A 13,955-nucleotide genomic window follows, 5' to 3' on the forward strand; every position below is an offset into this window, starting at 1 on the left:
TGTAATCGTGGTGGCGATTAACGTTCGTGATTCCAATCATGTTCTAGTTTGGTTTCACACATGCTAAATATTCGTCATTAGCCTTTTTTTACTGGAATCATTCAAATTACAATTTTTCACCTTGTGAAAGGATAGCACACTTTGCTGTGACAAAACCACATCGGCTAAACGTGTTGTTTAACTTTCTTTTGTTTGATTACCAGTTGGTTTAAGATCTACGTAGTAAAATACCCACTAGGATAGGTTTATGTCCATTCCGTCCAATGACCATGTCGTCTGATGCCGTTTGGTATAATTTCATTTCGTTCAATAGCCATTTTGTCCAAAAGCCAGTTATTTTAAGAGAAGCTTCGTCTTAGTGCCTCTTCGTCCAATAAACACTCCTTCAATAGCCATTTCGTCCCATAGCCAGGTTGGCAAAAAGCCACTTTGTTCAATAGCCATTTGATATAATTTCGTTCGGTCCAATATTACTCCATGAATTCGTAATAATTAAATTGTCTCTTTTTTCAGATTGGTTGAATTCCTAATTCAACCAAGTCATTTAAACACTTTCTAGTTTCTGAGTCCAACCTCTCCATATGAGATTATTAATGTTTGCCATGAACTTAAATCATCTAAAGCAACAGGCCCAGATGATGTATTTACTTCTGTTTTGAAAAAAAAATGTATACACTTTTTGTCGAACCTTTGTGTTGTATTTATAATAAATCTCTTGTATCAGGAGTATATCCCAAAAAACTTAAAATTGCCAAAATTATTCCTTTATATAAGAAATGTCCGGTTGATTGCATAATAGAAAATATAGGCCCATTGTACTTTTATCTACTTTTTCAAAATTATTCAAAAATATTATGTATAAAAGAATTTATGAATTTTTATGCAAAAAGAATCTGCTAGCTTCAGAGCAATTTGGCTTCCGGAAAAACATTCTACTTCCTTAAGCATATTAAATATTACAGATTATATATCACGTAAATTTGATGAAGGTCAATTTTGCTGTGGGGTTTTTATGGATCTTTCCAAAGCATTTGACACCATCGACCATCACATACTGCTTGAAAAATTGTATTATTATGGTATAAGAGGTGTATCTCTTGAATGGTTTAGTAGTTATTTATTTGAAAGGAAACAATATGTGATTGTCGATGGTGTAGCATCCCATATTTTATATATAAATACTTGTGTTCCACAAGGATCTGTGCTTGGGCAAATGTTATTTTTGTTATATATAAATGACAATATACATACTTTAAATATTCTCGAATTTTCATTATTTACTGCCGATACTGCTGTCATTTCATCTCACAAAGATATAAATATTCTGATTTGTAATATTAATGTTGAATTAGAGAAACTAAGTGAATGGTATATTTGTAACAAACTCTTTTTAAAACACATTACACAATATTTCATTCCAAACAGAAAAAAGTTTCTTGTCAAGTTTCCCCTATTAAAAATGATATTCTTAGGAAATCTGATATTGTAGAATTTTTAGGCATCAAACTTCATGAATCACTGGATTGGTCTCACCACATTTCTCAAGTTTGTTCTAAAATCTCAAGGGGGGGGGGTGGTATTATAACACACTTTAGAAACACACTGCCCAAACATATTTTATTAACTATTTACAACAGCATTATATTACCACATATCAATTATTGTAATATGATATGGGGCAACTCTTACAAGACACACCTATACAAAATTCATATTCTGTCCGTATAATTACTCATTCTAACTACATAACACCAAGTTCTCATCTGTTTTGTGACCTGAAATGTTTGCCAGTTTTTAATCTTGTTACAGTAAACAATTCAATATTTATGTTCAATTTTCATAAAAAAGAGCTCCAATATGTTTAAAACAAATTCTGTTTATCATTCTTATGAGACCAGAAACAAATCAAAATTTCTTATTCCTTTTGCACGTACCTCATTAAGCCAACATACAATAAGATTTCAGGGTGTTCATGATTGGAATTTGTTGCCTCATGTTGTGAAAAATTCTTCAACTTTAACGAGATCTCTGTATTCCCTCTTTCTTTCTCGCTATATCTCCTTTTCGTTTTCTCTCTTGCTTCCTTTCTTTCTTCACACTCTTTGACTTTGTAAACTTCTCAATGTTCTGCACATGGGTGTGTGTTGGTATGTTGATGTGATTGTGTGTGTGTGTGTGTGTGTATGAGGTATGTTTTCTTTAAATCTGCTTTACACTTCAACAATGTAAGATCTGATTTGTTTTGTAAATTATTGTACAGGGCCCCATCCTCGCAAGCTATGCTTTTTTTGGGGGGGTCCTTCCGATTTTTATTCATGAATTTTGTATGTAATTATTTTGATTGAGTATTTAATGGAAAATAAATGAACTGAACTGAATATCTCGCGCAAGGAAGAGACATAGCAAGATAGTCATCATTTTCATATGAAAACGATAATGATAAAAATATCAGCTTGCGCCTCGGGCTCGCATCATTTATTAAAGGTATTAACTTGTGAGCAGCTGATTTAAAAAATTGTCAAACCAAGATGAAACATGTGTGCAAGTGCATGCATTAGAACTAATAAACCCTAAACCCTGAAAACAACCATTATTGAGAATGAAAAGCTTAAACTACAAGGCAAACCCCGATTATGTAAATAGGCGTCTTATAGACGCCTAAATAGTACAGATTAGTGTATGGGATGAAATTAAGATGGTGTTTCCGGTCACTTTATATTTCAATTTTGAAGCACTTACAAATGATTTTCGAACGCAATTTTTTGGCACAGGCGACAAAAACCAATGTTAACCAATCACTTTAAGCATGTTAAGTGCAATTAGTGCGATCCATTAATTATCCACTTCCCAATTCTCCTACAGAGTGCTTGAGTTAGTGCTTAAATTTACCCTTTTAGATCGAAATATCAAATATTTTCAGCTCGCGCCTCACTCTCGCATTATTGATTTTGATGACAAGAACTATATTTAGAATTCCCATATAAGTCTAAAATACACGCATTTTTATTGAGGTAATCAGCTTGTTCCTTATTAAAAACATATGCTTTAAAAACAGTTTTAGATTAGAATGGGCTCTATCAAAAAAATTCTGCTCACGATTTGCACTCGCATTATTAGTGCATGAATCCCAATTACCAATCCTTTTCTTGATTTTCAAAACATCAATAGAGTGACCCATTTATAGGTCCAAATCTCATTTTTTTCCCGCTCGCGCTTCGCGGTCGCATTGTTTGGTTATATACCTATCCTGTTCATAACCAAAATGTGCAAAGAATGTTCATTTTAAGGTCGGAATGTCAAACGTTTGCGCTCGCTTTATTGATTGTTGAAATATGTATATCAATATCATAATGGCTATCTACAACCACTCCTTAAGAAGTTCCTTTTCGATCAGTTACATGTACACGTCTTGTTAAGGATTCACAAACATTGCCCAGAATGTTCACTTTTGAGCAAAAAAGAATAGTGACTGTTACAATACCACTTCAAAGAAACAAACAAAAATCAACTTTGTGCGGCCGATCGGTGAAAATGTGGGTGACATTTTTTCGCCCCCCCCCCCCTTGGCCAAAGTTGGATCCGGCCCTGAACTTAGGCATACTTCAGAAACCCCAGCCAAAAAAATCGTCCCCCCCCCACACACGCACATTCCCCTCTCTTATAGTGAACACTATTGAATTTCCTTGAATTTCCAATTTCAGATTAACAATTGTAAATAATTTTCTCTTCAGATCTCGAAATTGAGAAATTCAAAAAAATAAATGAGGAAACAAATAATGAAACCATTAATATCTGATTAGATACATCAGATAACTCTTTTAAAGGACTTTATCAATTTCAAGCTCTAAGCTTAAAGGTCAAGTCCACCTCAGAAAAATGTTGATTTGAATCAATAGAGAAAAATCAGACAAGCACAATGCTGAAAATTTCATCAAAATCGGATGTAAAATAAGAAAGTTATGACATTTCAAAGTTTCGCTTATTTTCAACAAAATAGTTGTATGAACGAGTCGATGATGTCAGTCACTCACTATTTCTCTTGTTTTTTATTGTTTGAATTATACAATATTTCAATTTTTACGAATCTGACGATTAGGACCTCCTTGCCTGAAGCACAAAATGTTAAAATAATGGAATTCCATGTGTTCAGGGAGGAATGAAACTTCATTTCACATGACAATGACGAGAAAATAAAAATATTTCATATAATAAATTACAAAAGAAATAGTGAGTGAGTGATGTCATCAACTCTCTCATTTGGATGTAACTGGCTCGTTCATATAACTATTTTGTTGAAAATAAGCGAAACTTTAAAATGCCATAACTTTCTTATTTTACATCCGATTTTGATGAAATTTTCAGTGTTATGCTTGTTGAATTTTTCTCTTTGTATTCAAATCAAGTTTCTGTTCTGGTGGACTTGTCCTTTAAGATGAAGGTCTCCAAAATTTCAAATTGTATTCTGTTGATATATATATATTTTTTTTCTGCTATCTTTTAACAATAAAAAAAAATTATTAGTACATATTTCAATTCGATTATTAGATTGTATATATGCGTATGTGATTAATTATATCATTTGCCTATTATTTTAAGTTAAGAAAAATGATTACACTTGTATATGCTTTTGTTATTGGAATGTGGAAATAAGTAAATCAAATCAATTAAAGAGAGAGAGAGAAAAGGGAGGGGAGAAATCAAAGATATACATACATGTATATTGTTTTGTTTTTGTTTTTTGTTCTTAAAAAATAGAGAGGTGAAGCCAAGGGTATTCAGGTATGACTCAAATTTAAGTGTCAAATTTGCAAAACGAGTAGAATAAATTTCAACACCATTAGTGCATAATTTGAGAATAATGGGCATAAGTTAAAATACGTCGCAGAGACGGTATTCAAAATCAGGCTAATAAATCGCTGTTAGAATCTTTTTCATCCTTTACCGTGGAGTGTCTCTTTTCTTTTCCATTTTTACGGGGGTTGGTGACCCCTGTATCCGTGCCTGCTCCCGGTAACGGTTATTAGACCAAGTGGGAACTGGACCAAAGAGGTATTGAGCAAACTGTTATTTGGACGAATTGGTTATTGGACAAAAATGGCAATTAATGAAAGCGAGCTGGCTATTGGATGAAGTGGCTTTTGGCCCATTTGGCTATTGAGTGTTAAACGAAGTAGCTCTTAGACGAAATGGCTCTTGTACCAAATGACTATTGAACTAAATGATATTGGACCAAATTTGTATAAGACAACATGTTCATTGGACAAAATGACGTTGGGCGTAGAGGCGAATCACCCACACACCAACGTGCAATACCCACGCGGTATAGCGACGGCCTTCTGTGATAAACATGTAATGACATTGAAATTTGTCTTTACTGTTTTTTTTACGTCGTAACCTTGAAAACGCAGTGCCAGGCACACTCGAAATTTTTGTATTGTTTGTCTCTTATCACATACCGCAATCATCAACCTTTAATCCACAGTAATGGTCAAAAATGGTTTTTAAGTTATGTTACCAAAATGTGCAGGCACATCACATTATAACTACATTTTGGTAACACAAAATCGCGTCTGGCATAGGTGAGCCATGGACCTATGAATTAGAGATGAACAATTATCGCGAGCAGTTCTTTGATCCAATGATAGTCACCGTCACCATGGCCACCTGGTTATGTGCATTTTAATGACAGGGGCGGATCCAGCTTTCACCAGTAGGGGGCCCGAAAGTTCTTTCACCCGTATTTTACCCGATCAGCCGCTCAAAATTGATTGAAGAGGTAGTCCTGACAGGCACTATACATTTATTATTTTAAAAGAACATATGTATATTATAACAAACTTATAAACCCTATCTAGTGCGAGCGCGAAGCGTGAGCTATTTTGGGGGGAGGGGAAATTTTATATATTTTGCCCTGAAATTGAAAATTCTGGGCAATTTTGGTGATCCTGTGCAAGATGAATGTGTAACTAAATAATTACTGCGAACGCGAAGCGAGAGCAGAAAATTAGGTTTTAACCTGATTGAAAGGGGATCTGATATAGATTGTTTGTAGTTACATAGTTCAACAATCAAACTATGCGAGTGCGAAGCGCGAACTGATTTTTTTACCTTCTGATCTAAGTACCTGATGTTTTTCTTTATTTTTACCTAGGACCGGGACATTCTAAGGGCATTCGTTATCATATAAAATCGATGACTTTCTACCTATTTCTCCTTCTAAGCGCAAGATGTGAATATGAATAGGTGTGGGTAAATATGCATGGGTAAATGTGTTTTTTCAAAAATTGAAGCGAGCGCAAATCACAAGCCGAAATTGTTCTTTGATATCTGTCATGAAAACGTAATTTTTAGATTCAACTGCGCATACAATCTGTAAAATATAAAGTTCCAATCACGAACTGCTCCAGGCCCTTCTCACGGTAACGATCCTTGGATCAAAGTAGACAAGTATGAAGAGAATATTATTCAGATGACAATAACAGTCACCTGTTCGTGAATTCATCATCTATGCGATGAATGTCAATGCCTTCGTAGGTCAATGGGTGAACTTTCGGCACATTTTGGTAACAAAGTTGCCAAAATGTGCCGTAACAGCCCGGGGGCCACTTCCATTGACGAGTGGATACCATGCGAGACCACGGGGTCTCAAAAAGCACCCCTAAACACGAATATTCCATATTCTTTCCTAGCGAAAGAGATACACTTTTTTCATTATTTTTGTGTTTTTGACACTCTTTTCACGTTACGTACGTAACGTGCCCTATCTTGAAGTTTTTAAGTGCTTTTTTGGGGTCGCGCATGGTATCCACTCCTCAATGTAAGTGGCCCCCGGGCGTAACAGTCGCCTATGTGAACACACCGTGATCACAAAGAGTGTTACTGTTCTTTCCAGGTTGGTATTACCGTTTTAAGAAATCAAGCATCAAAAATCATAAATCTCGTATTTTGCATCTGCTTTTGCATACGTTTTCAGCGTAAGGCTTGCATAATTTGTTATTGTTGTTGTTGTTGTTCAAATGAACTTCTTGTTAGGATTGAATTTATACAATTTGTTAAGATTAAAATGGTCCTTAAAGAGACTTACTCCACTGATCTTTGACTGGTGCCATGAACATTTTTTCCAGACGAAGGAGGAAGAGATAGACGTGGTCGACCTTTAATGAATAATGATAATATTTTGTATTTAAACATGGATATAAGAAAAGAGAGGGAGAAACACGCTGCACTAAAAGTAATGCAAACGGAAAAGATGAACTTTTGTGGAGATAAACGACATAATCATAAGCAAGAAAACGGTTTATTTTTTTGTCACCTAGTTGTAAAAACGTGATCAATCGATCATGGATAAATAGTTATTAATCATGAAATGACAATTACACTACGTTTTATAGCTCTCAATGAGCAGTGAAACTTACCATGTTACAGTAATCAGATTCTGACTCATTTTTCTTTTTCCGAGAGAAGATGAATACAATTTTGATCATTTTCATTTAATTTAACAATAAAAGATGATATTAGTAAGACATTATTCGTCACAAAAATTTCAGCACAATAAGTCAGTTCGGAGTTCCATTCTGCGCATGATCAGAAGAAGGTCATTCGGAAAAAAGTGACTTGGTGGTTCAATATCTAATGAGATAAGCACCAACTTTGATGTCTTGATTATTCATATATTTCATTTTTTTTAAATTAGATCCACAAAAATAGCGACTGGTATTTCACAGTTGGCCAAGTACATTGCTATATCAACTTGTTAATGCATTCAAAGTAAACATGCAACAAATACTTTCATAGAGTGTTCAATGGTGTGCTATTCTAGTCACCTGGTCAATAACATTTCTGCAGCCTGCTCTTACATAATATATTGCTTTGAAATCTGCCTATCATAATGAAAGAAATGAAAGATTATTCGACCATAAATGCCCATAAGGTAATACCGAAATGGTTTATTCGTAATCCCGAGTAAAATACAAATTAAAACAAATATTCCTAGGCAGTGTATGAATTGTTGACATTTAAGATAGCTCATCTTTTCTCTTTACAGTATTATCCGTGAATATACAACAGAGGGCAATATACAACAGGGACACTGTAAGGAAACATTAGGTTTACTTACAGATCTTCAAGTCTTATACAGATCTTCAAGCGAATTGCAAGAGTGAAGCGATTTTCGCGCTTCTTTTTCTTTTTTTCTTTCTGCAGCTTTTTTCTTTTTTTTTCTTTCTGCAGCTTTTTTCTTCCTCCCCCACCGATCTTTCCCCTCTGTACTACAGCGCGTCCCCACCCCCAAAAAACTATACACTTGAAATTGCTGCCAAATAAGAAATATATGAAGAGCTCACTTGCAAAAGGGGTTAGGTCCATTTTCTTCAAATTTGATTTTTATGTCTCAATGTAAAGATTTTTAGTAGCTCTATAAGATGATACCAAAGAAAAGTTGAAAATCCTATTAAAAAGTGAACTAAAATGGCAAAGAAAAATCACTTTTTTTCAAAAAGGGTTAGGTCCGTTTCAGTTTAGTTGCAAAAAGGGGTTAGGTCCAGAAGAATATCATTAAAAAATATGAAGACAGGTAGATTTCTTTTATACCTAATTTTATGTTATCATGCTAAGGTATCATGAAAATTTAGTTTCGCATTAAAATATTGCAATATGGGAGAATAAAAAAATGATTTTCTTGGAGTGCACCTAACCCCTTTTGGAAACAGACTTTTCTGAAGATATCATTTGTCAAAAGGTGTTAGGTCCATTGTTCATAAATGTTATTGTTCTCTGTCTAAAAACCTCAAAATTTTTAGTCGCTCTGATGCAAAAAAAAACAGAATTTGACATTTTCATGAAAACGTGAATAAAAGTGGCAAAGAAAAATCAGTTTTGTAATATAAATAGACTGGATTCATTTCAGTTTAGTTGCAAATTGGGTTAGGTCCCCAATGACGATTTTTAAAAGAATATATAAAATACAAATGGTATGATAACCATTGGCGGCGGAAGCCAAAAATTTTAGGAGGGGACAACCAAAAAATTCTTGACAAGCAAAAAAAAAAAAAGGTTCTCAACCCAAAAATTTTAGGGGGACGTAGGAAAATAAATTGACAAGGGGGGGGACCGTCCCCCCTCCTCAAATTTATTTCCCTTTTTTCTCTGGAATGTCATGAGGAAATCTTTAAAATATGATTATAATGAATTCACTAACATCTGACTGTTGTTGTCATGTGAATAACATTCTCTTCATATTTTGTCTCCTGTGATACCATCATGGTCGCCGTCAATTAAACCATGAGTTACAGAAGCTTTCGGTGATTAGACATTTAACCTTAGACAAATTGTATGCGCAGAAGGTAATAAATTACCTAAATTTTCTGAAATTGATGTGCAGTTCTGGTTTACAAATAAATATCTTAGTTCCATGTTTTTTATTTGGGAAAATGTATGAATATTTCGAGATAGACTGAAATGAAATTGATTGATTGTAATTTATAATCATATTTTAAAGATTTCCTCATGACATTCCAGAGAAACATGGTGGGATTCTTGTAGGGGTCGTCCCCCTCTCATTGTTAGTAAGGTCATTATGAGTGTGCAGAAGTGTGAAAATCGATAATAACATATTTGATATCGCAAAAATCGTCTCCCTCTCAATTTGCTGTTCCAAAACTGAACCATCTTAATTGAAAGGTAATGTGTTACAGGACATCAGCCAACAAGCGCCAAGAAGAGAAAAAAGATTCCTTTGTAAAGATCAGATTCGCCTCGGTAGCCGCTATTCTCAAAACACCTGTATGTTCTCATTTATATGCACATAATCAGGATACGACGACTATGATTGCATCAAAAGAATGCTCGCGTTAATCGTCCATTTCTTAGGTCCATGATTTGAAAGTTGACTTTATTGGCTTTTATAATTCTTTCCCCAAAATTCACTTACGCTTCTTTAGCGATGGCAGAATGATTATTTGCTCATCCAAAACACTTGTCGTAAATTACGTGCTTCCATGAGTATTATTCACATTGTTTATGCTTTTCCTTATATTTTTATAAGTTTTTTCTTTTACCTAAATATTAAATTGTATTAATACTCACCATCCATATTCCTTGTATATAGTCCAACGCTTTCCAGGTGTGTTATGATCCGTTCAATAGATTTTAGATCTTGAGTATATGCATAGAGATGCTGTGTGTCCGAATTCTCTAAGAACTCCAATGCCACATTTGTTGGCACCCCAAGCTTAACCAAATCGTTGATCAGTTTCGAAGATTTTAGTATCTCATTCGTTGCGGTATTTTGTGAATCAATGTTCCCGAAACTGAAAAAAAAATTGAAGTAAATAAAAATCACCAAGCAATTTCCAAAATACTTGTGTTTTCTACTTATCTTCCTGCATTACAAATTGGACTTCGATTCATTGTTGATGTGATGGTGTTAAATGTGTCCATTGATATTTGAAAAAAAGGGAAAACGATTGTAATGTCTTATTTTTCAATTACTCCCCGACCCTATACACCCTTTTCAACACACACACACACATCCACTCGCACACCCACACGCAGCCTCACACACACACACGCACAGACGCGTAAGCTTACACGAAACAAAACAAAAAAAAATCTAAAAATGTGATTGAGTGTTTTGTTTTTTTTTACCAAAATTGACTGATACGACGGTTCGGATGAACGCGGCCGAATTATCTGTATTTTACATCAAACTGATTTGTAATATGAAACTCATATATTGTGTACTACCTTGTATTGAATGAATTAAATTAATTATGAAAAAATAACAAATATATAAATAAATGCCTTAACAATATAAGATGATGCAGCGGTATCGAGAATCTTGTTTTGAACGTCTTGTCATAAAATTATCAGCATGCACTGGCTAAGTTGTGTGCCAGCCCCTTGAGTGAAAAGCGAGGATAAGATGTTTTAAGTTGATGATATTGTATGCATGCATGGTGCTTTCATATACAAGAATTGTAAAAAAAGGTATCCTCACTTCAGTTATTGATTATCTACTCATACATTTCTTTAAAAATATGTGGTGCTTAATTCTGATGAATAAAATGTGTTTATGTATATATCTCAACGTTTATTCAGATCAACATTTCGAATTTTCAAAATCCAATTACTCAAAACAAACAATAGTAATATACGATACAAATCTTCATTATTCATAGATGAGCATAAATCAATATCGTTGTAAAATATTAAATGCATACAAAATAATTACAACAGAATAAAGTTACAAGAAAGTATTCTTCTAATTGGTTCTAGAATAATGACAAAGAAAGAAAAAATATATATACATGTAATATATATGTATACTATTTATAATGAACAATCAAATAATATTATAAGTAACGCCCCTAACTCATATGGACCAACATGTACATATATAACATTGAATACTTACTACTGTCTAGACATTTCGGCTGATGACGATCATGTAACAGACTTCCATAAATGATCTGTAAATGGATGAACAAAAAAAAATTATTCCGTTACAAGACCATTTTTTCTAATGTTTTGAAGAGGCCTACCGGGAGTAGATGGTTTCCGAAGGGGGTGGGGGTCTCAAATTAAAAATGATGTAACCAGATTGTTGTGCCGTATAGGCTGACATAACGCGCTGTCACCGGGGAGGAGGGGCGGGGGATGGGGGTCAAGACATCCCAGTTTATCTAACACAAACTGCATATACAATACTGTGTGTGTTAATTGTATACTTAAAATAGTTGGTCAAAATATATCAAACTTTTAACCAACCTTGGGCAACATACTATCCACAAATTAAAATCTGCCTAAATAGGGTCATAAATTTGCTGAATTGGAAAATAACTGCCCAGAATATAGTATATATTTTTACCAACGTACATTACCCAACACAGTGGACAGTATGTTCCCCAACATTAAAGTGTGTGAGTCTTTTTCGCCAATGATGAATCGTTCTTAAAACAATGAACTTTTTATGCTGCCGTTTTTTGTTCTGAATCATATACGGTGGCCATGTATAATTTCGGTATGAAAACCAAGAATTATCTGAAAGGTACCTGATGAACGACCATAAAATCTTGGCATAAATCAATAATTTATTGTTCGAAATAGACATAAATTAAATATACTCCGAAAATTTGCTTTGCCCAATTTATCGTGGGCCCGGTAGCCGGTGTGCAACGCCAGATCAACGAAGCTATATCCCTTTAATCGGTGAACGCCAATCAGGGCAGCAGCAACTCCCATCTTTTAACGTCTTTTGGACCGGCGCGGCCGGGGTTCGAACCCCCGACCTCCCGGTTGTGAGACGGCCGCTCTACCAACTGAGCCGACACACCGGTATCCGTAAAGCTGTAATGTGTATGCCAAAATCATTGAGAGAATCAGGATAATATACAGTTCGGGAAAATAATAATTAGACCTTTTTTCTACTAAAGCTTACGTTAAGTGAGGGTATAAAATAGGCAGTTTATCGTGTCTTTAAAGATGATGTTCTCCCCGGGGGGGCCACTTACATTGACGAGTGGATACCATGCGCGACCCAAAAAACACGTAAAAAGGATGTCTTTTTCACGATAGGGCACGTTACGTACGTAACGTGATAAGGGTGTCAAAAACACAAAAATAATGAAAAAAGGGTATCTATTTCACTAGGAAAATTACGTGTTTAGGGTCGATTTTGCGGGGATGATGAAACAAAAATAAAAAGTTTTATAAAGGATGTCCTTTTTGCCCCAACACTACGTGTTTAGAGTCCGATTTGCGCGAGGTGTAGAAGGTGGGGTCGAACTAAACCAAATAAGGTAAAGCCGACGACCGAAGGACCCGTAACAATAAAACATTCCTATACTTGTTTAGGGGTTCATTTCGGGGAATATTTGCCAAGAGTATCGTTTTGTTTCCAATACTTGTTAAGAGTAGGGTTTCACACGTCAGTACTTGTTAAGGGGTGCATTTTCAGAATATGGAAATTACGTGTTTAGGGTGCTTTTCGAGACCCAATGGTCGCGCATGGTATCCACTCGTGAATGGAACTGCCCCCCCCCCCCCGGGTGTTCTCCCCGACGAAGAGTTCGTTGCAAAAAGACCAGTGAAATAAAAAAAAAAGAATATTCTTTTGGCATGATTGGTGAAGGTTCGAGGAAAATCCATCAGAGACAAAAAAAAAGAATGTTAATTCGTCATGAGGACGAATTAGGTGATCTGTCTCTGATTCTCATGATCACGAATGCAATCACCATGTTAAAGTCAATATAACTTTTATGATGAAAAGAGCACGTTGGATACTCTTGAATTGGGGAAAAGAGAAAGTTGTGTGAAAAGAGCATAATATTAGATCTACATGTTACATGAAAAAAAGGATTTTAATTTCTTCTATCGTACAATATCTTAACTTATAAAATGGTCATGAAAGACCAGGTGCGAAATGCTGAAAAGAGAATACCAATTCTCATGCTCAGCATCGGGCTCGAACCCGTGCACCCATTACCGCTTGAGACGCAAGTCTGATGCCTTACCGATTGAGCTATGTTGAGTATTTCCCATAGACTTTACACGTAAGCAAAATACGAGATTCTCAAACTCAATCTGCAAGTGAAATACGGGCATGATTCCGACATCTGATTGAAAATGGAGACGACAGCTATGAAAGCATAGCTTACAGTCCGACATACTCAAAGCTCAGCGAAAGCCGACAAGAAATAATGGAGATATGGCTCACAGAAAGAGGAATGTAGAATCCAATTTTGATTAAAAAAAATCATTTATCATCAAGATTCCATGCAAAATGAGTGAAAATGACATGCATCTAGAAATTGCCATTTTCTAAGATGATCCGTTTTTTTATGGTTGATTTTTAAAAATTGATAATGTAGATATGATTGATAAGTTGATTTTAGAAAATGGCGTCTAGACGACGTCACGGTGACTTTTTGACCTTGAACTTGTTTAAAAAATACATA

The 13,955-nt window shown here is 34.9% G+C and overlaps 1 protein-coding gene across 1 annotated transcript in view; it reads right to left on the reverse strand.

Annotated features, from left to right (window-relative positions):
- Positions 1–13,955, reverse strand: part of LOC121417768 — a 31,592-nt gene that overhangs the window by 16,674 nt on the left and 963 nt on the right. The window contains exons 2-4 of the mRNA XM_041611502.1: positions 11,414–11,468; positions 10,084–10,307; positions 7,085–7,154 (exon numbers count right to left, since the gene is read on the reverse strand). Of these exons, the coding sequence (XP_041467436.1) occupies positions 7,085–7,154; positions 10,084–10,307; positions 11,414–11,427 (308 nt within the window). The 5' untranslated portion in view covers positions 11,428–11,468. The remainder of the gene's footprint in view (positions 1–7,084; positions 7,155–10,083; positions 10,308–11,413; positions 11,469–13,955) is intronic.

Source organism: Lytechinus variegatus, chromosome 6, assembly GCF_018143015.1.
Source record: "Lytechinus variegatus isolate NC3 chromosome 6, Lvar_3.0, whole genome shotgun sequence".
NCBI classification, from domain to species: domain Eukaryota; kingdom Metazoa; phylum Echinodermata; class Echinoidea; order Temnopleuroida; family Toxopneustidae; genus Lytechinus; species Lytechinus variegatus.